At 50.6% G+C, this 22,117-nt stretch overlaps 9 protein-coding genes across 9 annotated transcripts; 6 read left to right on the top strand and 3 right to left on the bottom strand.

Moving 5' to 3' along the window:
- Window positions 1-911: 911 nt before the first annotated feature.
- LRP88_02535 (D-mandelate dehydrogenase-like dehydrogenase) lies at window positions 912-2,128 on the top strand (the record flags this gene model as incomplete). Its single annotated transcript, XM_083239181.1, has 5 exons — window positions 912-952; window positions 1,020-1,234; window positions 1,286-1,683; window positions 1,731-1,970; window positions 2,027-2,128. The coding sequence occupies 5 exons, from the start codon at window positions 912-914 to the stop codon at window positions 2,126-2,128; spliced, it is 996 nt and encodes a 331-aa protein (XP_083104311.1).
- Window positions 2,129-3,531: 1,403 nt separating this feature from the next.
- LRP88_02536 (uncharacterized protein) lies at window positions 3,532-4,641 on the bottom strand (the record flags this gene model as incomplete). The annotated part of the gene is made up of 4 exons (XM_083239182.1): window positions 3,532-3,673; window positions 3,732-4,181; window positions 4,289-4,306; window positions 4,355-4,641. The coding sequence occupies 4 exons, from the start codon at window positions 4,639-4,641 to the stop codon at window positions 3,532-3,534; spliced, it is 897 nt and encodes a 298-aa protein (XP_083104312.1).
- A 562-nt stretch (window positions 4,642-5,203) lies between these two features.
- LRP88_02537 (retropepsin-like aspartic protease) lies at window positions 5,204-6,301 on the top strand (the record flags this gene model as incomplete). Its single annotated transcript, XM_083239183.1, has 3 exons — window positions 5,204-5,595; window positions 5,647-5,679; window positions 5,731-6,301. The coding sequence occupies 3 exons, from the start codon at window positions 5,204-5,206 to the stop codon at window positions 6,299-6,301; spliced, it is 996 nt and encodes a 331-aa protein (XP_083104313.1).
- Window positions 6,302-9,900: 3,599 nt separating this feature from the next.
- LRP88_02538 (Alpha/Beta hydrolase protein) lies at window positions 9,901-10,865 on the top strand (the record flags this gene model as incomplete). Its single annotated transcript, XM_083239184.1, has 3 exons — window positions 9,901-10,216; window positions 10,273-10,533; window positions 10,585-10,865. 3 exons carry the CDS (start codon window positions 9,901-9,903, stop codon window positions 10,863-10,865), a joined length of 858 nt encoding a protein of 285 aa, XP_083104314.1.
- Window positions 10,866-11,116: 251 nt separating this feature from the next.
- LRP88_02539 (Ppx/GppA phosphatase family-domain-containing protein) lies at window positions 11,117-13,008 on the bottom strand (the record flags this gene model as incomplete). The annotated part of the gene is made up of 2 exons (XM_083239185.1): window positions 11,117-12,791; window positions 12,845-13,008. 2 exons carry the CDS (start codon window positions 13,006-13,008, stop codon window positions 11,117-11,119), a joined length of 1,839 nt encoding a protein of 612 aa, XP_083104315.1.
- Window positions 13,009-15,472: 2,464 nt separating this feature from the next.
- Window positions 15,473-16,501, top strand: LRP88_02540 (Homocysteine S-methyltransferase; the record flags this gene model as incomplete). Its single annotated transcript, XM_083239186.1, has 1 exon — window positions 15,473-16,501. The coding sequence occupies one exon, from the start codon at window positions 15,473-15,475 to the stop codon at window positions 16,499-16,501; it is 1,029 nt and encodes a 342-aa protein (XP_083104316.1).
- An 894-nt stretch (window positions 16,502-17,395) lies between these two features.
- Window positions 17,396-17,860, bottom strand: LRP88_02541 (FAD dependent oxidoreductase; the record flags this gene model as incomplete). Its single annotated transcript, XM_083239187.1, has 1 exon — window positions 17,396-17,860. One exon carries the CDS (start codon window positions 17,858-17,860, stop codon window positions 17,396-17,398), a length of 465 nt encoding a protein of 154 aa, XP_083104317.1.
- Window positions 17,861-18,141: 281 nt separating this feature from the next.
- Window positions 18,142-19,045, top strand: LRP88_02542 (uncharacterized protein; the record flags this gene model as incomplete). Its single annotated transcript, XM_083239188.1, has 4 exons — window positions 18,142-18,327; window positions 18,380-18,538; window positions 18,591-18,961; window positions 19,009-19,045. The coding sequence occupies 4 exons, from the start codon at window positions 18,142-18,144 to the stop codon at window positions 19,043-19,045; spliced, it is 753 nt and encodes a 250-aa protein (XP_083104318.1).
- A 1,598-nt stretch (window positions 19,046-20,643) lies between these two features.
- Window positions 20,644-21,621, top strand: LRP88_02543 (negative cofactor 2 transcription regulator complex subunit NCB2; the record flags this gene model as incomplete). Its single annotated transcript, XM_083239189.1, has 4 exons — window positions 20,644-20,665; window positions 21,128-21,154; window positions 21,205-21,473; window positions 21,526-21,621. The coding sequence occupies 4 exons, from the start codon at window positions 20,644-20,646 to the stop codon at window positions 21,619-21,621; spliced, it is 414 nt and encodes a 137-aa protein (XP_083104319.1).
- Between the last annotated feature and the right edge of the window lie 496 nt (window positions 21,622-22,117).

Raw genomic sequence — 22,117 nt, forward strand, 5'->3', positions numbered from 1 at the left:
ATCTCTAGCCAAGAACGGACTTAGGACTGATGTGCTTCCCGAGGCATTAAGCAAGTGTATGATCCTTCATCATCGCTCAGTTAGGCGAGCCTCGCTGACCAATGAGACACTAGAGAATGCGAGCGGGCCAGTCGTCAACTTCTACCTTTCGCGTCCCCATCCTGCACGAGGAAAGGTCATTCGGAGTTAAATAATGATTTCTTTCAGCTCAAGAATGTTTCATTCTCGTGAGTGGTTGTGATTCCAACATAACAGGGTGGATAAACTGGCGGCTTCTCCCTAGCCATGCTACCATTAACTAGGCGTTCCCGACTATAGTTGATATTACATGTCATCTAGAAATACTCTAAACGGGAGCATGCATAGAGATTATGCATAAAAGTGGTATGCAGTCCTTTCTTTGTGTCCAACAGTGCTGCATGATCCTCCTCACCCCACACGGCCTTTGTTCGAGTCACGACGAGGTGAACAAAGAGAGGCGATCTTCTTATAACCTCCGTGAGGACTTGTAAATCGAAGCCCTACAATGAGATCTCTACAATCACGGATCTGTTTCACTAGGAGCCGTTAGAATCACTGCATAGAAAACTTAATATAGATTTGTCCAAGGCGCTTCCTTGACTTCAACATAACCATAACTCTTAACAGTAGTAGGTAGGCCTCGTAAAGGACTTTAGTTAGCTGGAGTTATTTACTTGTTATTTATTTGGGACTCCAAAATCTGAGAGGATCTGCAGTGAGTGATCAGTCACTTTCCCGCCGTTCCGATAGCTTTTCCGCCCCCTCACGGAACGGATAACTAACCGAGCATGGAGATATTAATGTCAGCCAAACTTGGGGCTCGTTATACACCAGAACAACAAACAGCAAAGTAAAACACCATATCTGACAGCTCTCAACAACGCGAGACAATGACATCCCCAAAGATTTTGTTGCTTGGTGAAATCATTCAGTACGTTCATGGTCTCTTCGCTTTCATAGAGATACAGGAGTGCGTCTAGCTAATATGCCTCATACAGTGCTCTACAATCCTGGCGTCAACTTGCGTCACTAGCTGAGATTGTTGGCCCAGGAGTAGAAACTCGCACCGAGTTTATTGAGAAATGCCGTCAGGGAGGCTTTGACGGCGTTGTGGTTCTGCACCGAATGTATCATAGCGTTGCTATCACTGGCCTGATAGATGAGGAGCTCGTACAGGCTTTGCCAGAGAGCGTGAAGTTTATCTGCCACACTGGTGAGCAGCACACACCCTCGTCAGACTATCTTGTTAACGTCTTTCATACAGGCGCTGGTTATGACCAGATTGACGTCGCCGCTTGCTCCAAACGGCAAATCCAGGTGTCGAATGTGCCCCAAGAAGTGAATGATTCTACCGCCGACACGGCCATCTTCCTCATGCTTGGTGCCCTGAGAGGTTTCAACCAGAGCATAATGACTCTACGCAGTGGCTCCTGGCGAGGCAACCCGTCTCCTCCTCTTGGACATGACCCCGAAGGCAAGACGCTTGGTATCATTGGATGCGGAGGTATTGGCAGGAACATGGCCAAGAAGGCAGCGGCTTTTGGGATGAAGGTGGTTTACTATAACAGGACGAAATCAGACGATATCACCGAAGCAGAATATGCTAGCCTTGACGACCTTCTTGGGTCTAGTGATGTTATTGCTATAAGCCTGCCGTTAAATGTACGTTTCCCTAAGCACATGGCTACTTTTGCTCACAAACATGACAGACTGCAACGAGGCATTTCTTATCCTACAAAGACTTTGACAAGATGAAGCAGGGCGTCGTCGTTATCAATACTGCCCGAGGCCCCATCATCGACGAGCAAGCACTCGTAGACGCTCTTGAGTCTGGAAAAGTCTGGTCCTGCGGTCTAGACGTGTACGAGAATGAGCCAGCGGTGCACCCTGGACTTGTCGCACACCCGAGAGCTATGCTGCTGCCTCATCTGGGCACTTACACGGTAGAGGTGAGTTTGATCAGTCTACTAACTGGGTATTGGATGTCCTGCTCACTTCTGGCTAGACGCATGCAAAGATGGAGGAGAGGTGCATTGCGAATGTGCGGGCTGCGCTGGAAACGGGCAAGGTTAACGATTTGGTGCCGGAGCAGCTGGGGGAGTTTTGATGTCTGAGCCAATTCACGGGATAGACGAGAATGATAGATTCGGCCATGGTCAAGATCTTGGCAGCATTTCAAACACGGGGTCTATTCTCCGTTGCATCAAAGTTGTGCGAGAAATTAACCAAGTTCATTCCCCCAGGCCTTGTTGGATGAAAACGGCTCCTACGATTATGATTTTCAAGCTCCTAACGCAATCCAAGCCAAATTCACACATGTTCTATGTGATGAAAACTATTTCTCCCATGCCTATAGTGGTGATAAAAAAAGTCAGACTGGCAGGTCGGGCTTCATTCCAGACCTCTCCCATGACGTAACTCAATCAGCAAATACCGTCTTGGGTGGCAGTGCCGTTACCCGGATGTGACGACAGCCAAGTATTAAACATGGTGATATTAGTCACTCTGTGGAACCCTTGGGATGAACTCAAAGGACGAACTCCCTGTCCGCCAAGGCTCAGCCAAGACTATGCTTCCGTGTCAGTTATAAACCCCAATTTCCTGTTTCCCTCGGACGAAACATTTTGAACTCTTGCAACCCAAATATCGAATTGAAAAAGTCATCATGTCGAATGCAATATGCCCAATGCCCCTGGCGGAAATCATCAGGGATGTCACGGGCAGGAAAGAGGAAACCAACCCCATCAAGAAACTCTACCGTGAGGCATTCAAGGCCGACATTGGGAGATGGATATCGGCCTGCGCCGTCATTGGCCTTGCGGCAGGTTTGCTCTCCAAGCATCCGGGTCAGGAGGTGCTCGCAGCGTCCGCATTCAACCTGGCAGTCGTAAGAACGGTCCCTCTGTTGGTTAACATGTGAGAAGTCTGACAGCTTCAAAAGGGATCTCTGCACTTTTTTATGCTCAAAGTCCCTGTTAGACCAAGCGGCTCAACGGACCCTAGGCCCCCGGTTTGGTATATGGTCGTCTTGGCAGCGTCAACAGCGCTGTGGCTGGCTGCATTTATTGTCATTTTTGTCTTCCGAAACCCTAGCCAGCACGACGATTCTGGCATAGAGAAGCGTAGGGCTGGGTTCCTGGACGACGTCGGGACAGGGACGGTGGCCATGGTTGAAAACCTATCCATTGCGTGTGGCTGCTTTGGCATATGTGCTTTGTAAGTTCTGATTACCAAGGATACTCTGAAGGGCTGTGCTCACTTAAAAAGTCTATTTTGCGTCTATCAATGGTCTGTAGTTCACCGTCTTCTCACGACAAGATTCAAAAAGAGTGAGATGCGAGAGGCGTGTTGGAAGAAGAACAAGACAGAACCCGAGAAACATGAGCAAAAGGGTGCAGAGGTATAGATAAAACACAATATCATGTAAAGCTATACCTATCCCTATCTTGATTGCCCAAACATATACGCTCTTTCTTTGCCAGTCCTATTTTCCAACCCAAGAGTTAATTTTTAATCTCCTATTGATGTTAAATTTGCACCAACGACAGTCGAACCATTGATAGTCTCCAGCAGTGTCAGGTTACCCGTAATCTGTGCCTTCTCAGAGCTAGGTATCGCACTTCCAATAAAGACAACCTCCACAGCAGCAAAACTACGGCAGTACGCCAAATTAGCCATCAAATTCCACAAAATGAGAGAGTCAGTCTTACGTAGCGGTTGCGACAAGGATCTCTACCCGTTTGGCCTTGCTGAAAACCGCTAGAATGATTGCAAAGATGGCCGTGAAGAGAACTGTGAGGCCGATTCTCACTTTGGTTTTGTCGACGCTGTTGAGCACCAGAATTGTGAGAGGCGGAAGAACAGCGGCAATGATAGTGACAATGAAGTTGATGGTCTTGACAATGTTGGAGTCTCGATATGTCATGATGCTACTGCCCTCGTCAATTACCTTGCCCACTTTCATCCGGTCACCGATGGCACGGTGAAATGGGCCTCCGATGAATCTCATAATGGAGCTAGTAAAGAGGTCATCCTCATCTATACCTGGTTGCAATGCCACATAAAGGTCGGGGTTGGCTTGTTCCTCACCAAGCCAGGTGTCGAATTCGACGTCATCTTCTTGGAAGTTTTTCCCGCCATCTCGGTCCATAAGCCAATTTCTAAGGCAATCTAGCTGGCGATGCCGGGGGCTTTGTAGTCGACTCATTTGTGAATCTAGTGACTTGAGCGTAATCCTGCGTAGAGGCATAGTGATTTGCAAACATACACTCTGCGAGCATCCTGTCTAGAAGCTTGTAAGCTTAGGTGACATGTGTTCTGAGCTCCTGGGGACGTACTGTACATGACCAGCCTTTCACGCAGTTGCTCGAGCTTCTGGTGCTGGTTGCTATTCTTCTCTCGGCTCTGAAGAAAGCTCTCGTCAAACTGTTGCGCATTCTTCTCGGCATAATTCGTTTTGTAGAACTGGTGCCGCAGGTGCACAATCTCGGCCTGTAGACCAAGCAAGCACATGATATTGACGTCGTCAAAGCGTCTGAATATCGCCAGGTTTTTGTCGAAGCTCATCAAGCGAGCTAGACGAAGGTACTTGGACTGGTCATATTCTCCTAGAGGCTCCATCGTGAAGGTTGATGATGTTACGACCTAGCCCGGAAGAATGGGGGCCACCTGAAGTATTAGGCGCCGTGGCTGGTTATGTACCCGGTTTATGGCTGCCTGAAATTTTCAGCGTGGCGTAGGGAGCTGAGCCTTGCCGTGCTTGGCGCTTACATGGTGGTAACTAGTTATGCTCGAGGCTCGAGATAGCCTCATAGGGTTGATAGTTTAGATATCAGTGAGCAGCAAACTTGACAGGCGCATAAGCCATTCCTTCGCCCTAGCCACTATTTTCACGAAGTCGATTATAGCTATAGTTTTTTTTTTTTTCCCTGTAATATTGTCATATATGGAGTTGTATTTTGCCCCGACATGGCACCTGCAGGCTGGGCTTGGCCGGGATCAGGCTGTGTGACACACAACGGTATTGGCTGGAATCAAGTTGAATAGAAGGGTTTTCATGCGAGCTGGCAGATTGAGATCAGGGGAAGATGCCACGGGGTCTCATAAAGCGCAATGGGTGTCCGCCCTGGCTGTCTCGCCCATCTTGAACTCTTCACACCTTGACCCAACCATTATACTAGCCATGGACGCTTTTTACAATGCAACTTTTGTGATAGCAATCATTGGATCTATCACTGCCTTTATTGAATTCGTAGGTGGATTCATTGGCAAGTTTTTCCGTGTAGGCCAGGAGGTTCAAGACTACCAGAAAGAAATCAGAGTCCTGGACCTCGTTCTCAACGAAAGCGAAAAGATCATGGAAAATGCCGCAGAAGTTCCCAAATCGGCCGAAGATGCCCATGACCTTTGCATCAACTACCGTCACAAACTTAATGATGCGATAGGGGAAGCCGAGTCTTCGTCCTCGGTCAAATACAGAGACATGGCTCTCTTGCTTTGGTCGGAGAAAGAATGGAAGCAGACTTTTCGAGTTTATAAAGACTCGGTGTTTCTTCTCAGAGATCTCTGTGCAAAGTAAGTCCTTCACCTACCGCGCATCTCCAATTACCTTCTAACGCTCGACAGTATCAAAACAGACCTAGGACTGCGAAACATGCTGTAAGGATCGATACTGTCGGCATGTGAATGGGTGTCTGCTGACTTGAACAGGGCGGCTATGGCTCGATTGAACGAGGAATTCATTGCAGCTCCCCATGAATACCAACAACGGAATCTGGTTGAACTTCATAACAACAACTACTTCATGGTTGCCTATGTCCTAGCGAGACACTTGCACAATCCTCATGGCAAAGACCCCCTATTTGTAGCAGCAAAGCTCAAGATCGATACCGGAGCCGATGTCGACCATGTGTCAGAGGATTTTCTCACTAGAGTCTTTAGAAAGGAGAAACATGAGTTTGATCCCATCCCCGAAGAAAGGCAGTTTGAGGTTACAGGCTTCGACGGAAACAAGTATACCCCACGCTTTAGCGTCAAGCTGGAGTGGTCTCGAGGAGAACGTGAGGGCACGAAGGAGCACGAGTTTTTCATCATTGATGGCTGTCCCTGTGACATGGTTCTCGGGTCAAAGAACTTTCTTGAGCAAGCCACCAAGATAGTTCAGATTGCGGGTGTGAATGGAAAGTCAATCCGCAAGATGCTTCACTCATCTTCAAACGGACTAGAGTGGAATGCTAACTGCGTTTGCAGGCTCGACCAAGAATCAACAGCGGAAACGTGACGCGATGGTTGAGAGAAGGAAGAAGAAGAGTCACGCCGAATTCGAAGAGGAGGCAGCACGCCATTCCCGCAGATCAGTCACCGAACGATCCTCGACAGGGACGGCCACCGCCACAGACGTGGAGATGGGAGATGTAGGTGGACCAACACCGGGTTCCCGCCCACAGGGGCCTCCACAACATGCGGCACAAAACCAGTTTGGCGAACAGGAAGGCCAAAGGGTAGATAAACCGACTCCGCGGTTCAGGTGGCTACGACGCATTCTGGGGTTGCCGGATGTGTCGCAAGTGTAGTACCATCAGCAGGGCTTATCGTGCGGATAGCATAACATATCTATTATTAAAGGCCTACGATTAATGAAAAACAACCTCCCACCCATCCATAACCTAAATGTAGTTACCTAGCAGTCAAGCCTTGGCCAGTGGCTAGTGTACAGTATTGTGACACCAGACCCCAAATGTTCGCCAGCCACGCAGGGTCTGTTCTTTGCCACTATTCTCAGAGCGGATCAGTCAGGGAGGGGGAACAATGCCATAAACCAGCTGTACAATGGGGGAACAGGATCAAGCCCTGAAGACAAAGCTACGCACGGGGCGGTTCTGGCTGTCGAGAAACAGGAACAGCTGCGGACAAATCAACACAGGGTTGCATGTCAGTACCAACTTCATCATCTGAGGAGTTGAACAACAATATATGCCTTCCTAAGTACATGGTACACCGGGCATCTCCCTGCGTACAAATAAAGCCTATATCTCGGAAGATTCGGAGATCAGAACAGACACAGCAAACAAGCAAACGCACAGCAAAGCACCTACACGAACCAAACAACACTTTCACACACGACACACATTGGTTGTTCACTTTCTCCTACAATACAATCTACTCATCGACACCATGTTGACAATGGAGGAGCAGCGCGAACGGGCCTCGATAGCCCTCATCAGGCCCGTGCCACCGTCCGACACCTTCGAATGGCACTTTAATCACGCCCTGAAGCGATGGGACAGCATCATATGGGTCCGCGTACCTTCTCAGTGACAGTTTCAACTCTAGGTACTGACTTGTCCCTCCCAAGGCAGGTACTCTGAATAGCCTCATTCGGAACCCACCAAACAGGCGCCATGCCAAGTTCAATTACCTTGCTCGGTTTTCTTTGACATTTGTAGCAAGCCACTCTGCATGACGAATCACTGAACTGGGAGATACTACGTGCATGCCCCATAGATTCACCAAGGTATCACGTAGCTTTATGCCACACTCAAGAAGGCCACAAAGCCAAAGATTCTAGAAGGACATCCTATCCTGATTGTGACAGAGTTCTGCACTCTGGCCCTCTCGCCTCTCAGCTACAAATACAGACACCTCCCCCATCTCAGCAGCTTTCTCTTCCAATCCCGCATCTTCCTTGTCTCCCCTTCACGCAGCCTCCACCTCTCAGCAAAGCGGACTACACCCAACAACACAAGAGATCCCCCAACATGATTCAGCATCAGCCCATCGCTATTGAGAAAGGAGCAGAGCTTCTTCTTCGCATCGCCAGCAAGCCGGCAAATGCAATGAAAAAAGAGTGTGTGCATCACCTGGAGGCAGTGTAATACCAGGGACACTGGGGGGACATCAAAAATTATGCCGGAGACTCACCAACATACCGCCTCGAGGGGGGGTTAGCGCATGGAAAAGACCCCAAGAGACGATACCTGCCCGACATCTTGAACGTCGGAACAGGCCGGCTTGAGTCAAGTACTCATCAATGGATACAAGGAAAAGAAGAAAAGAACCAAATGACGAGGCGAAGAGGGGATTTTATGGCCCTCCAGAGAGCTCCCCAGTTCCTGACCTTTCGATACACACCCAAGAGCCGAGATGGAAACAACAACGATGGTAATAACTGTGTTGGAAGGCGAGTACTTTGATGACAAGGCAAGACCTAGCCCTAGAGAAACAGGCTCATGCGACCAGGAAGGCACTCCGATACATCGCAAGACCTGGCATGCCTGACACGGTCGAGGTTCAACATATCGGTGTGGCAAAGGGCTTCAAGGACAAGATACGACGGGAAGACAGAATGAAAGGATCAAAGAACGAGCCTGCGAGGGCAATTCTGTCAACTAATCTATCATCCTCTGCTCGAAATCGCTGCTCGTAGCTTTTTACGAGACTTGAGATGATGCGAGGATGGTAGCTGCCGTGTCGCAAGGCAAGCAACATCCTGGTCGGGATGACAGGACGCCCAATGCCAAAAGGATTGTCGCAAGCACACCTAGCACAAGGTCCCAGCACAATGGAAGCTGATGAAAAGACGAAAGACTCAAACGAGCAATCGAAGAGAGCGCTCCACGGCCTTCTGGCGAGCATGCTAGTTCGCAACTTCTCGAGAAGGGAACGAAAACGAGGACATCGGTCATTCCAAAAGGCGGGAAAGTTTCTTGAAAGGCAAGATCTATTGACCTAAAAAGAGAGCAAAGGTCCCATACGAAAAGAAGGAGTCTTAGGCAACGCAGTGCGGCACCTCCCTTAGCACCTTGAATGTCGGAACCCGACTGGGGAAGAAAGGAAGAGAATTAAGTCATGGGCCGGCATGAGCCGACATGAGCAATCCCATCGAACTCGAAGAGGGCCTGAATTTGTCGCCCCTTCCACGCGAACCAAAGGCCGAACAAGTCGGTATCGCACAGCGAGGACAGCAACCGCCATCTGGGTGTACGCCACTGCCTGGATAGCAAGGATCCAAAAAAGAATGACCCGGGCGACAATATATCCAGGTCTCGAAGAGAGAGCCACCTGCCACGAAAGCAACGACATGCAAGCAAGAACGCTCAAGAAGACGACAATCGCGAGACAAATCCTTCCAGTTTGTGCTCGGGATGAACAGTACATAGGATGAAGGAACAAACAATCGACACCCAATGAGTCATTGCATAAAGAGGAAGAATTGAGGAGGGGGCAATAGAGTGACTGAGTCTGAGGCAGTCAGAGGTGGCCAACTCGGGCAAGGTGACGGGTTGTGAATAGCTTCAAGACGGAAGTACATATGAGATCGTGGCCAACAGTAAATTAAAGCCCAATTCAATGACACAGAGATCCCCTCCACGTACTAAGAGCCCCATCATGAACTTCCCTCGTGGCCGCCAAGCTTCCTTCCAGTGGAGATGCCATCCACCGAAACAGGCCTCAAGCAGCGCCCAAAAGTCCCGACTAGACCCAGCAAGGCTCTCGGTGGGGATGGCTGCAACATCGATGCTTGATCTGATAAGATAATCTCGCCCGCTTGGCTCATCATCGTGGAGCCCTTACCGAGCCTTAGCATCGGATTGATCAGCACTGGGTGCGTGGTTTTACGAGCGGGTGATCCAGCCGAGGCAGGGATCGGCCGTCGTTGAGGGTCCATGGCGGATTGTTTAAGTAAACGACGGATCCAGGTTGAACTGACGCGAACAAGCGTTTACATCATCCTCTCTGACAATGGCAGAATATCGACACTTTGCAACTCCTGATCCTCAATGGACAGACGTACGTTGGATTATCGCGAGTGCTAGACCATGTCACTGAAGCATCTAGTTCCCAAACAATCTGCCTCCGGGTACAAAGGTGATACGGGGCATGCCGAGAGATCATGATCCCATCACTCCGCAGGAAGGACTAGACATTGTCGAGTTTGACGTCCCCGTGAGAGACGATACCCCTATCACGCTCCGCACATACAGACGAACCGCCAACCGTGGCGATGCCCTCCCTTTATTGGTGTACATGCACGGCGGTGGCTATGTCTTCGGTGGCCTTGAGACAGATGATTCAACTTGTCGAGCAATTGCCCTAGAGCTGGGCATCGTCGTCGTCAACGTCAAGTATCGACTCGCGCCTGAGCACAAGTTCCCCGTCGGCTTTGAAGACTCCTTCGGCATTGTCCGCTGGGTAAGTCATGTTCCAATCACCACTTCGCCTCTAACATTCCCATCTAGGCTGCATCATCAGAAGGCCAGAGCAAGCTCAACACCGATCTCACCAAGGGCTTTATCCTGGGTGGCACCTCAGCCGGCGCCAACTTTACCGCCGGCATCTCGCACTTGGCGCGCGACGAGGGTCTCTCGCCAAAGATCACGGGTGTCGTCTTTCTTGCTGGTAGTTTCTGCCATCCCGATGTGCGGCCAAAGATGTATCTTGACCGCATCCTGAGCGTCGACGAGATCAACGATGCGCCCGGTCTAACCAGAAAGTCCATCGACTACTTTTCAGGTACCGAGACACTCGAATCCCTACTTGAGGCTCAGACTGACGTTTATGTAGAAAGATACGGTGCTCCGCCAGAAGACAAGCGTCTCTCGCCTCTGTTGTTCGACTCACATGCAAACATTGCCAAGAAGGCATACTTTGCCATCTGTGGATGGGATCCTCGACGAGATGAAGCCCTACTTCTCGACCAGGTTCTCCAGGAAGAAGGATTGTCTACCAAGAAGCACGTTTATCAAGGGCTGCCACATGGTTTCTGGACCACTTGCCCGGATCTTCCTGTGTCCAAGAAGTGGTTGGAGGATTTGCTTGAGGGCCTACGCTGGATGATTGAGTAAAGCAGATACAAAACGAAGCCAGTACGATTGTTCCATCTTGTTTCGTTTACTCTCAAGGTGATTACGCCATGTGTCTTCTCGAGTGACAGGTTCAAATAGCCTTGCAATTTGACAGACTCAACTCCTCCTTAGTATACAGCATGTCAATTTACCCTGCCAGCTCGTACAAACCAGACCAACGCCCCTTCTCGACATCTTCACAACGAGCGAAATATCGAGTCCTGTTTCTCAGAGCATCTCGCTCTCACTCATCACAGGATACCCTCCTCGACCACCTTGACCTTAACCTTCATGCCCCAGCCCTCCTTCCAGTGTTTCTTCTTGCCAATCTTTTCCACGTCCTCAACAGCGTCCTCGATCGTCTCCTTAGTCTTGGCAGGGTCATCCTTGGTCTTTTGAACGGAGATGGTCAGGATCAGTCCCTCCTTATTCTTCTCCTTTCCGAGATTCCAGGACCACTGCGCGGAAAACACCACGCGGGGCTTGGACTTGTGGATCTTGCCAGCCGGGTATAGGGCCGTGATCAGACGACCTATTCTGCCGAGGTATCCAGCCCACCAGACTTCCTCGGGAGTGATGAGCTTGCGGAGAGACTCGCGGAACTCCATCTCGCGAGGTGGCAGTTCACCGCCGTACCTCGACTCAAGCATCAACGCCAGCCTAGCTCGGTCCTGGTGCGAGACGCCGTGGATCGATGACATTGTTCCCACGCTGGTCGAGTACAGCGCAGTCGTCGAAGCGGTCTCCTTGGACATGAACATGTGCAAGTACATCGAGTTGGCGAAGGAGTCCACGACAGGCTCCCCAAACTCTTCGGGAAACTCCTTAGTCTTGGAAGGTTTCGGGATCGCATGCTTGAGCAGCTGCTGGATATGATGTCGTGAGCCAGGTGCAAAGTACGCCGTGGCAACCTCAAGAGGAGATTGTTGTCGAATGTCAGATGAGAGCTGGCGAAACAGGAAGCCCTCTCGCACGCCACCCTGGCAAAAGTGCGCCTCCTTGATACCCCAGGGAATAGACTCGGAGAGGACATTGACGAGGAAAGCGACGGCGGGAACCTGTGATCGTCTTCGGTCCGAGACTCGGAAGATGTCCTTTGCAGCCTTGGCAACGTGCTTGAGCGTCTCGGTGTCTTCAAACTGCTTTCGCTGTGCAGTGTACCCATTGATGATGGAGATGGGATAATGGCTACCGTGAGACTGGTTGAGGTAAAGAAGCAGGTATCCCCAGCCTCTGAAACCACCTCCGGAGAGATAAATGCGATATCCACCTTCTCTCTCCGCCTTTTCGGTCAGTTCTTCAGGGATTTGCAAACGGTTGTATGCGTCCTTGAAGTTGCCAATCATCTCATCCTTGAACATCTTGATAGCGGCGTCAGCTTCATCCTTGCTCTTCCCATCCTGCAGATCATGCAGCTTCTTGGTCAGAGCAGCAGCTCCGTAGGGGAAACTGAAGCTTCCTCGGGGACTGATACGGATCTCGCCACCCTGGCTGAGCATCCAGGTGATCTGCGTACTGCCTCCTCCAAGGTCCATGACCAGTCCTTCCATGCTCGAGAAGCCACTGGCGATACCAAGGGCTCCAACCTGGCCCTCTTCCTCCTTGGGAAGAAGCTGCACAGTCAAGCCAGTCTTGGTCTTAATGGCAGACAAGAACTGCTTAGAATTGAGGGCAGCGCGCGTTGCTTCGGTCGCAATGACGTGGATGTTGTCCTTTGTGCAACCAAAGTCCTCGCAGACAACAATGAACCTGCTCAAAACTGAAACAACAGACTCAATGACTGAGTCCGGGATGGGAATCTTCTCTCCAGTTTCGGAGTCATACTGGGAGTCGTAGAGTGAGATGGAAGACCGGTAGACACAGATGGTCGGGAGCATACGCGCCAGAGGCGACGAGAGGTCAGAAATGGAGAGTCGGATGCCATTGCTAGATTCGCAATGTCAGATTGACACTCGAGGAACGTCATGGGAATCGCTCACCTTCCCATATCCACGACGCCGATCAACCTGCCGCCATGTCCCTGCCATGGCGGGTGTCCACCTTGAAGGTGAGCGCGATGCGGCAGGATGGGCTGCGAAGCAGCGCCATGATCAATGCCAAACTCAGTAATCGGGTCAATCTCTTCAAAGTCGGAAAAATCCATCACAAGACGATATACAGAACAAAGAAGCAAGGCAAATGACGACAGGGCCGTCCCCGATATTTAACGCGTCACTGCCAACCCTCATCCCAGTCCCCTCAAAACTGGAGCCAGTTACGGCGGCCGAACACGTCAAGGGAAGTGAAACTCCAGCAGAGACAAGGAACGCTCGCCCGGGGGCGTCATTGGCCGAAGCTCAAGCTGAGGCTTGGGATAGCTTGGTGATGCCCTAGCCGGAAGAGTCCCTAGCAGCGACCTTATTTGACGATGGCGAGCGGTGGGGCTGTTGTCGTGTGAGCTTATCTTTTCAGCTACCATCAAGGTTGAAGCTTCTGTCCTTTTTGAGGATGCGCTGACGGAGCTCAATCGCAAGCGAGGGAGGTCCAAGCATGGCAGATCAGCTACGAAGAAGTTTGACTCCAATTATTACGCTCCATTGACGCAGTTTTGTGGCTATCGCCTTGATCTTGCTCCTCGGCCGGATACCAAAAGGAGTAAACATCCCATACTCAGCCACGGGTAGTGGCATATCACCCCTGAACAAAGAAAGCTGAACCGGGCTCCCGCATGCTCCTCCAACTCGATCGAGGCGTACCACTGGCGTCATTTCCCCGGTAACCCCAGGTCCACACCCCTGGTCTTGTGCATCATCGGCACATGAAGGCGTCCGCCTCGAGGGCATCATCACCGCCACCCCCTTCCAGTGGTTACGTATATCCAAGACTTCCAGGTCCGGTTCCTGGTTCTTGAGATACCGGTTATATTGGAGCTTATAATCATCGCTCAACATCGTTCACCGATCGTCCAAGCACGTCGTCGTACAAAAACTTGAGGCACCAGGACGGCTGCGCTTAGTTAAGTGAATAAAGAGTATTCACTTTAACGTTATAGCCAAACTATGAGCTAAATAAGAGATGAAAATAAAAAGAAAGTATCATAAATCTTTAATTGTTTTATTTATTATATCTAAAGCCCTTTTTTTGCGTTAGAAACCAAAGATTATTGACTAGGTTTCTCATGTTTTTTTACGACTACGTGCCCCAGCATCCGGATACTCATGGTCGCAACGCGTCAATCAGTATATCCCCGACTCGTCCAGAGGCAATTGTCTTGGTACAGTAAGACTAATCTAAAATCATTGTTTTTCCCGTTCCAAAATCCCCTCACCGAGTCCAGGGGTTCGAAAGGCAGCTCGCTCTCCAACACTCTATTGAGCAACTGCTCGATTGAGCCGCCAGCCATCAATGCAAAGGGGCCATTGGTCCCGATTGTGCTTTCACAAAACATTCAAGACCTTTTTGACTTGAAAAATGTGTTATTAATCACCCAGCCAGTCCATATCAGTGAGTCTGGGCCCTTGCAAGAAGCCTCCTCGGATTAAATGAATGGGAAAGGCCAGCAGGCAGCTACTCCAAGTGCCATTGTGATCGGATGGAAGGACAACCAGCAAGCTGCTATCTGGTCCGATTTCTATCCTCCTATCGTCAAAGAAACGATAGGTAGCTACTTGGCGATAGACAATTCTGGTCCAGTGGTTTGACAACGGATTGTTAGACGGCTCATATTGCCGCACCCACAGAAAGCCCCAATACCTGAGATTCTCGCCGCTAGATCTATAACATTTTAAAACAGGATTTGTCGAAAGGGCCATTCAAAAAATATTACTTGTCGATCTCAATTATGACTGCGCGATGGACCCCGACTGTTTGCTCGCTCCTGGGTGTGTATCAACAAGTTCATCAGGACAAGCGTCTGCTGTTCTTTCCCGTTTCTGACGTCAAGAGTTGAAGCCAACCATGAGCTCAATGTCTTATCCCTTCGTTGTAATAGCGATTCTTTCATCACATCCAATAGTGAGTATCTGGCTTCATCCAATCTCGGGGGACTCAACTACGTGCGAGGGCTACTGTTCCTACAACCTATAGCTGCCTACCTAGACGCTTTTATAATTGATCGACGTCGACACCCATTTTTCTCGGTCACAGCATGCCAAACACGAAGTTCCTACTCTCGCTCAGCAGGGAAACCTATCAGTCAACGAGATCAGTGAGGATTGAAGTGGAACGGGGAAGAAAGAAATGAGGTCTAAGTATATCGGTACAAAGTCCAAGGCGATGTCAATAAGATGATCGAATACCTCCCGAATAAAGGCTCATTAGGCATTCTCAACATTTGGTGGTCAGTAGTTGAGAGGGATTTTGGCAGCAGTCACGCAATCACACCTACGCACGCCATCTCCTGTTGTTTGAGCCATTAGGTAACAACAGCTCACTATTCATCCTTGTGAGCAAAGCGAATTGACATGGGAAATATTAGACAAGAACAACATACAATTCGTCACGCTCATGAGGAACCAGGACCGCTTTCCTTCGGGCTAGAGTGAGTAATTGAGGCTATCCACTAAATCTCCATCCTGAGCGGGGGAAGATCTTCAAACTCCAATACTCACCACCAACAAACTGAAAAAATGCCTTCCCAGATCCTCATCCTCGACGGTGGTCTCGGCACGTCCCTCGAGTCAAAGTACTCCGTCTCCTTCTCTAGGTCCACACCGCTCTGGTCCTCCCATCTGCTCATCTCCGATCCGGCGACTCTTCAATCTTGTCAGAGCGACTTCGGCGCTGTGCCTGTTGACATGCTCCTCACGGCGACGTATCAGGCTTCTATCAAGGGCTTCGCTGATACTCGTACTGAAGAGTTCCCGGATGGGATCAGTTGCAAAACGGTTCCGCGTTTTCTCGATGACGCTGTGAACATTGCGCAGCGAGCCGTGGGGGAGAATGCGCAGGTTGCTTTGAGCTATGGACCGTATGGCGCTTGCTTGATTCCGAGTCAAGAGTACAGCGGTAAATACGACGCCGAGCATGACTCAGAATCTACGCTTGAAGAGTGGCACCGTGAGCGCCTGGGTCTCTTTGCAGAGGTTCCAGACGTTGGCAAGAGAGTGAGCCATGTTGCATTGGAGACCATCCCCAGGGTCGATGAGATTATCGCCATGCGCAAAGCTCTCGCCGCAACACCAGCTCTCTCAGGCCTACCTTATTGGACTTCGTGTCTCTCCCCTGGCGCCGAACTAGCACTTCCTGATGGAAACTCCATCGAATCCGCCGTCGAAGCCATGCTAGATAGCAGCGTCTCTGCAAAGACCCCTTGGGGCATCGGCATCAACTGCACCAAAGTCGACAAGCTCGATCGCCTCTTGCAGATTTTCGAATCAACGGTTGCGCGTCTAATCGAGCAAGGCCGCTTGAATACTTGGCCTGCACTGGTCTTGTACCCCGACGGTACGAACGGGGAGGTGTATAACACCACGACGCAAAAATGGGAGCTGCCAGACGACGCCAAGGATCAAGTACGCTCATCGTGGGAGTCTCAAGTCGAGAGTGTTGTCAGGGCTACTGAGAGTCGGGGGAAGTGGCCTGTCATTCTCGTCGGTGGATGCTGCAAGGCGAGGAGTGAGGATATCAAGAGGCTCCGAGATCGTCTCCTCGGGTAGACCACACAGCTACTCACGTTCAAATCTAGTTTATGTTACATCAAATGGGTATCCTTATTCAAATGCGATCCAGTCTAGTATATGCCTTTTCTCACGGCAGATATCCCAAACCACTTATATCAGCGCTCAGCTCCCTCCCCTGCATCATCTCCGCCATGACCTTGCCCGTCCCAAGCGACAGACTAATCCCCCAAGGCCCATGTCCTGCAGCAACAAACACGCCTCCGTCCGCTCCCTTTCTCGTCCTGTACCCTTGTCTTAGATCTACATCTTCCACCCGTGTAACGTACGGCGTGCCCCTCTGCGTCACAGGCCGGAAGCACAGCCCAGTTCGAACAACCTCCAGCTCACCCTCCGACCTGATCAGTTGTCTCGCCGTAGCTTTCAACTTCTCCAGCGGCCCTCGCATGGGCTTTGCAGCCGTAGCTAACGGTGGTAGCGGGATAGCCGAGTTGGCGCCTCCCAACCAGATATCGCCGTTCGGTCGAGCATATATCTCTGGGGAGAAATCATCCAAGCTACAATACAGCGAGTGATACACATCACCCACATCCCCAGGATTCCGCACAACCAGTGAATGACCCGCAAGGCTCAACACCGGTATATCGATAGCAGAACCTGGAAACATAGACTCCAAAACATCGGTTGTCCAGCAACCGGCGCAGACCAAAACCCTTGTAGCCGGGATCTCAGTCTCGGAGGAGCAGTCGGTGAAGCCGATACGGACATGTGAAAGTTCATCGTGGCAGTCAGGTCCGACGTTGAGAACGACTGCGGGATAGTGAAATCGGACACCAGCAGCTCGACACCTTTCTAGGAGGAACTGGCAGAGTCTGAGGGGATCACTATGTTTCTTTCATATCAGTAACGTGCTCATAACTCTGATGTCTCGACTTACAGAACAGCCGTCCCCTCAGCATTGTCAACCACGCTAAGAACATCACCCTTGACACGTCTCAACCAAGGCGGACTACCCCCATCCTCAACCTCCCTCTTCTCCGCCACCAAATCTGCCCGGCTACCTCCCTCACGTAACCAATCCTCACCTCCAGGTCCATTAGCCTTCCTCCTCGGAGGCTCATAATTCACCGTCATCGACTTGGCATATGCCCACTTCTCGTGCCCATCGTACTGCTTCGCGAGTCTCTCATGCTCTTCAAAGCTGAGAGCGCCCAGGGACGCAAGTTCCGGTGGGAACCAGTCTCTGGCGACGAAGCCGCCGGCATAACCCGACGCCGAGGCAAAGAGCTCCGTAGAAGCGTCGACGACGTGAATCGACCAACCGGGTTGATGTTCAGAGAGGTAGTAAGCCGTCGCGATGCCAATTATGCCGCTTCCAACAACCACAGTCGTAGCCATCGGATGAAAAAAAGAGGTGTAAAGGTATTAACCATACAAAAGATTTGAGGAGGTTTGGGCTCTCAGCTGACAAAAGACGCCATCAAGCTACAAGCTCAATGCATTAGCAGCCCCCGATGACGTTTGTGACCATACAGGGTAAGGTAACCCAAGTGAAGCTCCAGAAATGACCCCGCCATTCAAACTGAACCCCCACCTCGTGCTGAAGCTTTCGACTCAGCCAACTCACGAAAAAAGAATCTTGCGTGAGGCGCCGTTACACTACACCAACCACCGCGAACATGTCTTCCAAGGTTTTTATTGTCACAGGTGCCAGTAAAGGCATTGGTGCCGCCATCACTCGATACCTCCTGGGACAATCCCACAAGGTGGTTGTCACGGCTCGATCTTCTAAGCCCCTTGAGGGATTCAAGAAGTCGCACCCTGATCAGGTCCAATTCATCGCGGGAGACATTGTTGATCCTGAGGTTGGGACAAAAAGCTTTGCTCTCACAGACGAGTAGGCTGACAGGAGAGTAGTTGCCCACCAAGCTGACGGAACTCGCCGTGTCCTCGTTTGGCAAGATTGACGGCCTTGTCATCAACCACGGCCTCCTGGCTCCCAAGCGATTTGCTGACACAACCGTCGACGAGTGGAAGCACATTTACGACGTCAATGTCTTCAGCGGCATTGCCCTGGTAAGATCTAACCATCTGACACATCTGCGAGAGTTACGCTGACATAGGTCAGGCTCAAGCAGCACTCGACGAGCTCCGGAAGTCCAAGGGATGCATCGTGTGGGTGTCATCAGGGGCAGCAACAAAACACTACAAGGGATGGGCAAGCTACGGTTCATCTAAAGCTGTCTACAATTCCATCTCGGCCCACATTGCCCTCGAGGAGCCCGACATTACTAGCGTGGCCGTCGCGCCAGGACGCGTCGATACTGACATGCAGGGCGTTCTGAGGGCCGAAGGGAAGGATAGCATGGACGAGGCGCAGTATGCTACCTTTGCCGAGGCCAAGGAGAAGGGCACCTTGCTCAAGCCGGAGCAGCCGGGACATGTCATGGCCAAGTTCGTGGCAGACCCGCTCAAGTCTCTGAGCGGAAAATTCTTTACGTACGTTTCACAACATGCTGTGAGATCGGCAGCTAACGGTTATGCAGATGGAACTCACCAGAAGTTGCGGCGTATCAAGAGTAGAGGCTCCTTAGAAAGTAAAAGACGGATTTCTGGATACTCAAGCAGATGTTAGCTTTATGTCTTGACAAGGTTTGAAACAAGTAGAAGGTAAATAGACAAATGCAAGTCAGTCGAAAGATGAAAAGCTCTTAGTTTGCTCCACATGGACATTCGGATTTAGCATGGAATGTAAGTTTCTTCATCATAGCATTTGATGATGTGTTGAGAGAAAAGAAGAAAAAATTGTTCTTACCTTATGGTTGATGTGACACGCAAAGAATGGTGTCTGGATCTTTCAGGTAATGTTCTTTTCTCCTGTCAGTTCCATCGCCTCCAACAGGTAGTTCAACAAAGTTGTGGTATCGAATGCGCTCAGGCTATCGAATGTATCCGTCATGAATGTCGGTATTTGATAGTACATAGCAAAGGCATCACAGCAGGGTCGAGAGGAGGGTTGCTGCTGAAGGGTTCTTACAGCATGAACAAGAGCGCCGGCCTGAACTTTTTTCTTGTTAGCAATGTCCAACAGATGAAATCAAGCTTCAAAGGACAAAGAATTGGAATCAATCAGATATGTCTATTTGGCATAAGACGAAGTCAATCAGCACCGAGGCTTGTCGGACCTCTAAGACTGGGGCGACAACTTGTCTCTTCATGCGATGCGACTGGGCAGAGGGAATCGAGGCAACTTACTCAAGGCGGCAGCTCATTGTTGGCAGGAATGTAGAGCAAGAGATTGAAAGATAGCAATGTGACAAAGCCCAAAGGCCATTGTCGCAGAAGAGACCGTCAGGAGACGTGGTCTCTGTCTGGATTGTGAGCAGAGAAGGAGAGAAAGTGATGATGAAGAGAAAGGAAATTTTTCAGATTGGAAATTTTGGCCGAAGAAAATGCATGCGCGAGGCTTGGTCCGTGCACCGCAGACGCGCCGCTTGAGGCAACAAAGTGTGGCGCGTGAGGTCCTTTCAGCCCCCCCTCTCTCTCCACACCTTTTCAGGCCCTTTCAGCTAGCTTCCAAGGACAGCGTGCACGCACTCAACCACTGGCAGCCTTGGGTAATGAGGCTTTCATCTGACTGAACCACTGGTGGAGTCAGTCCCGGCCACGTCCTGGTTGGCTCCAAAAAGAATGGAACCTGATCGCGAGCTGGGCTGGGCTTTCATCAAGCGCGGCGCATGAGCCTGGCCTGGTCTGGCCCCCCCTCCCTCCCTCCCTCCCCGGGCCGCAGCAGCTCGCACATACAAAAGCGGCTTGCCCCACCACTCATGGACCATGAGCAACCATCCGTCTGAAAATCGTCCTCTCAAGCCTGAAGCTTTGCATTGTGAGCCGTCAACACCAAAAAAAAAAGGTTGCAGCAAACTCTCACGGAACAAACGAGTATATACTGGCAGATACCCGCATCTCAGTCACTCTTGTTTGTAGTTTCACCTATCCTCCTGTCATCTTTGTTTGTCATCTTCCACCATCATCGCGTTCCACATCGCTCAGTCACCGCTCACACTCTGATCGCGTCGCCTGGGAGTTGTATATCTCTCCATTTCGATATTGGATCCTCAACTTTTCCCGCAAACGCCTCATCATCCGACGACTTCTTCACCTCACGCTTCACTGAAATCATGTCTGATCACGAGTTTGGAGGTACGTTATTCTGGTCATGCTGCTCTTTGTCTTGTTTGCTGTTGCATGCGCCCTCATCCGGCATGCATAACTTGACTCCATCGCAACCCGTGGACATCACCACGATGCGATGCGTCACTGTTGTTGAAGCCAACACTGAATCACTTCTACATCTTCTTTGACTATTTATTCATCTGCATCCTCAATGTTCGCTTCAATTTACGCTGTCTATCAATTTGACATCTTTCTTCACATGCATACTCACCTAAGGACTCTACCTACAACATCACTTTCCCATTCTTCATCCTTTCTCAAGCGCAACTTCCCCAACTGCACCGCGTCTTTGATTATTGCTTTATTTTCTGCATCATGGCTCCCCACATTCCTGCATCCGACAAGTACTGGGCGAGAATCGACGCCGGACTGAGTCTGCGCTTCATCCTTGACTTGGCAACATCCCGCTAACCCTCTTTCTCTAACTAGGCAACGACGACCTCTCCCTCCCAAAAGGTATGCCAAAGTCTTCTCCTCACGTTTTTCTCTTGCTTACATTCTTGCAGCCACTGTCCAAAAGATTGTTTCAGAGATTCTACCCCCCTCAGAAGGTGTGGCTTTTGCCAAGGAGGCCCGCGACCTTCTCATCGAGTGCTGTGTCGAGTTCATCACCCTGATCTCGTCCGAGGCAAACGAAATCTCAGAGAAGGAGGCCAAGAAGACCATTGCCTGCGATCACATCACCAAGGCTCTCGAGCAACTAGGCTTCACCGACTACGTCCCTGCCGTCCTCGAGGCAGCAGCCGAGCACAAAGAAGTCCAAAAGGTTCGCACTGTCTGCCCCTTCTTGTCTATCACCCACTAACATGACGCAGGGCCGAGAGAAGAAGGCGGACAAGTTCGCCAGCAGTGGCATGTCCATGGAGGAGCTGGCTCGTCTACAGGAAGAGCAGTTCGCAGCGGCGAGAGAACGCCACGGCTAGGTGCTTATGTACAAGATGGATGGGGATGGGAATCATTATTTCGGCATTGCTAGGCGTTGACGTACAGGAACTGGGTTGGACCTGGACTGGATGGACCCTTGGGTTTTGTTATCTGGGAGCGGGTTGGCTCTTTATCACTTTCGCTTATAGAATCTCCGTCATGCTTTACCCGGCATGGTCCGGGGCTCGAATATCAGGTTGTTGATCTGACTGCGTTCCTTGGTCTTGAGGCTTGACTTGAGTTGGGGTTGCATGGTTAGACACGGTTACATGACTCTGGCGCACCAGTTCGTTCGCCACGATCCAATCATGATCTAGCCAACTCTACCAGAGACAAGTAAAGGATAAAGCAACCATGCAACGTAAGACCACGACAACATCTCCATGTCTCTGGCCTTGCAGCCCCTTGAATACTCTGGCGTTGCCTTGTAGGCAGGCAGTCAGCAAGCACTTACAGGCATCCATCCATTGACTGACATCTTATCGATAAAGAAAA

This window comes from Fusarium phalaenopsidis (genome assembly GCF_050370095.1).
Source record: "Fusarium phalaenopsidis strain FUZ10S chromosome Unknown contig_32286, whole genome shotgun sequence".
NCBI classification, from domain to species: Eukaryota; Fungi; Ascomycota; class Sordariomycetes; order Hypocreales; family Nectriaceae; genus Fusarium; species Fusarium phalaenopsidis.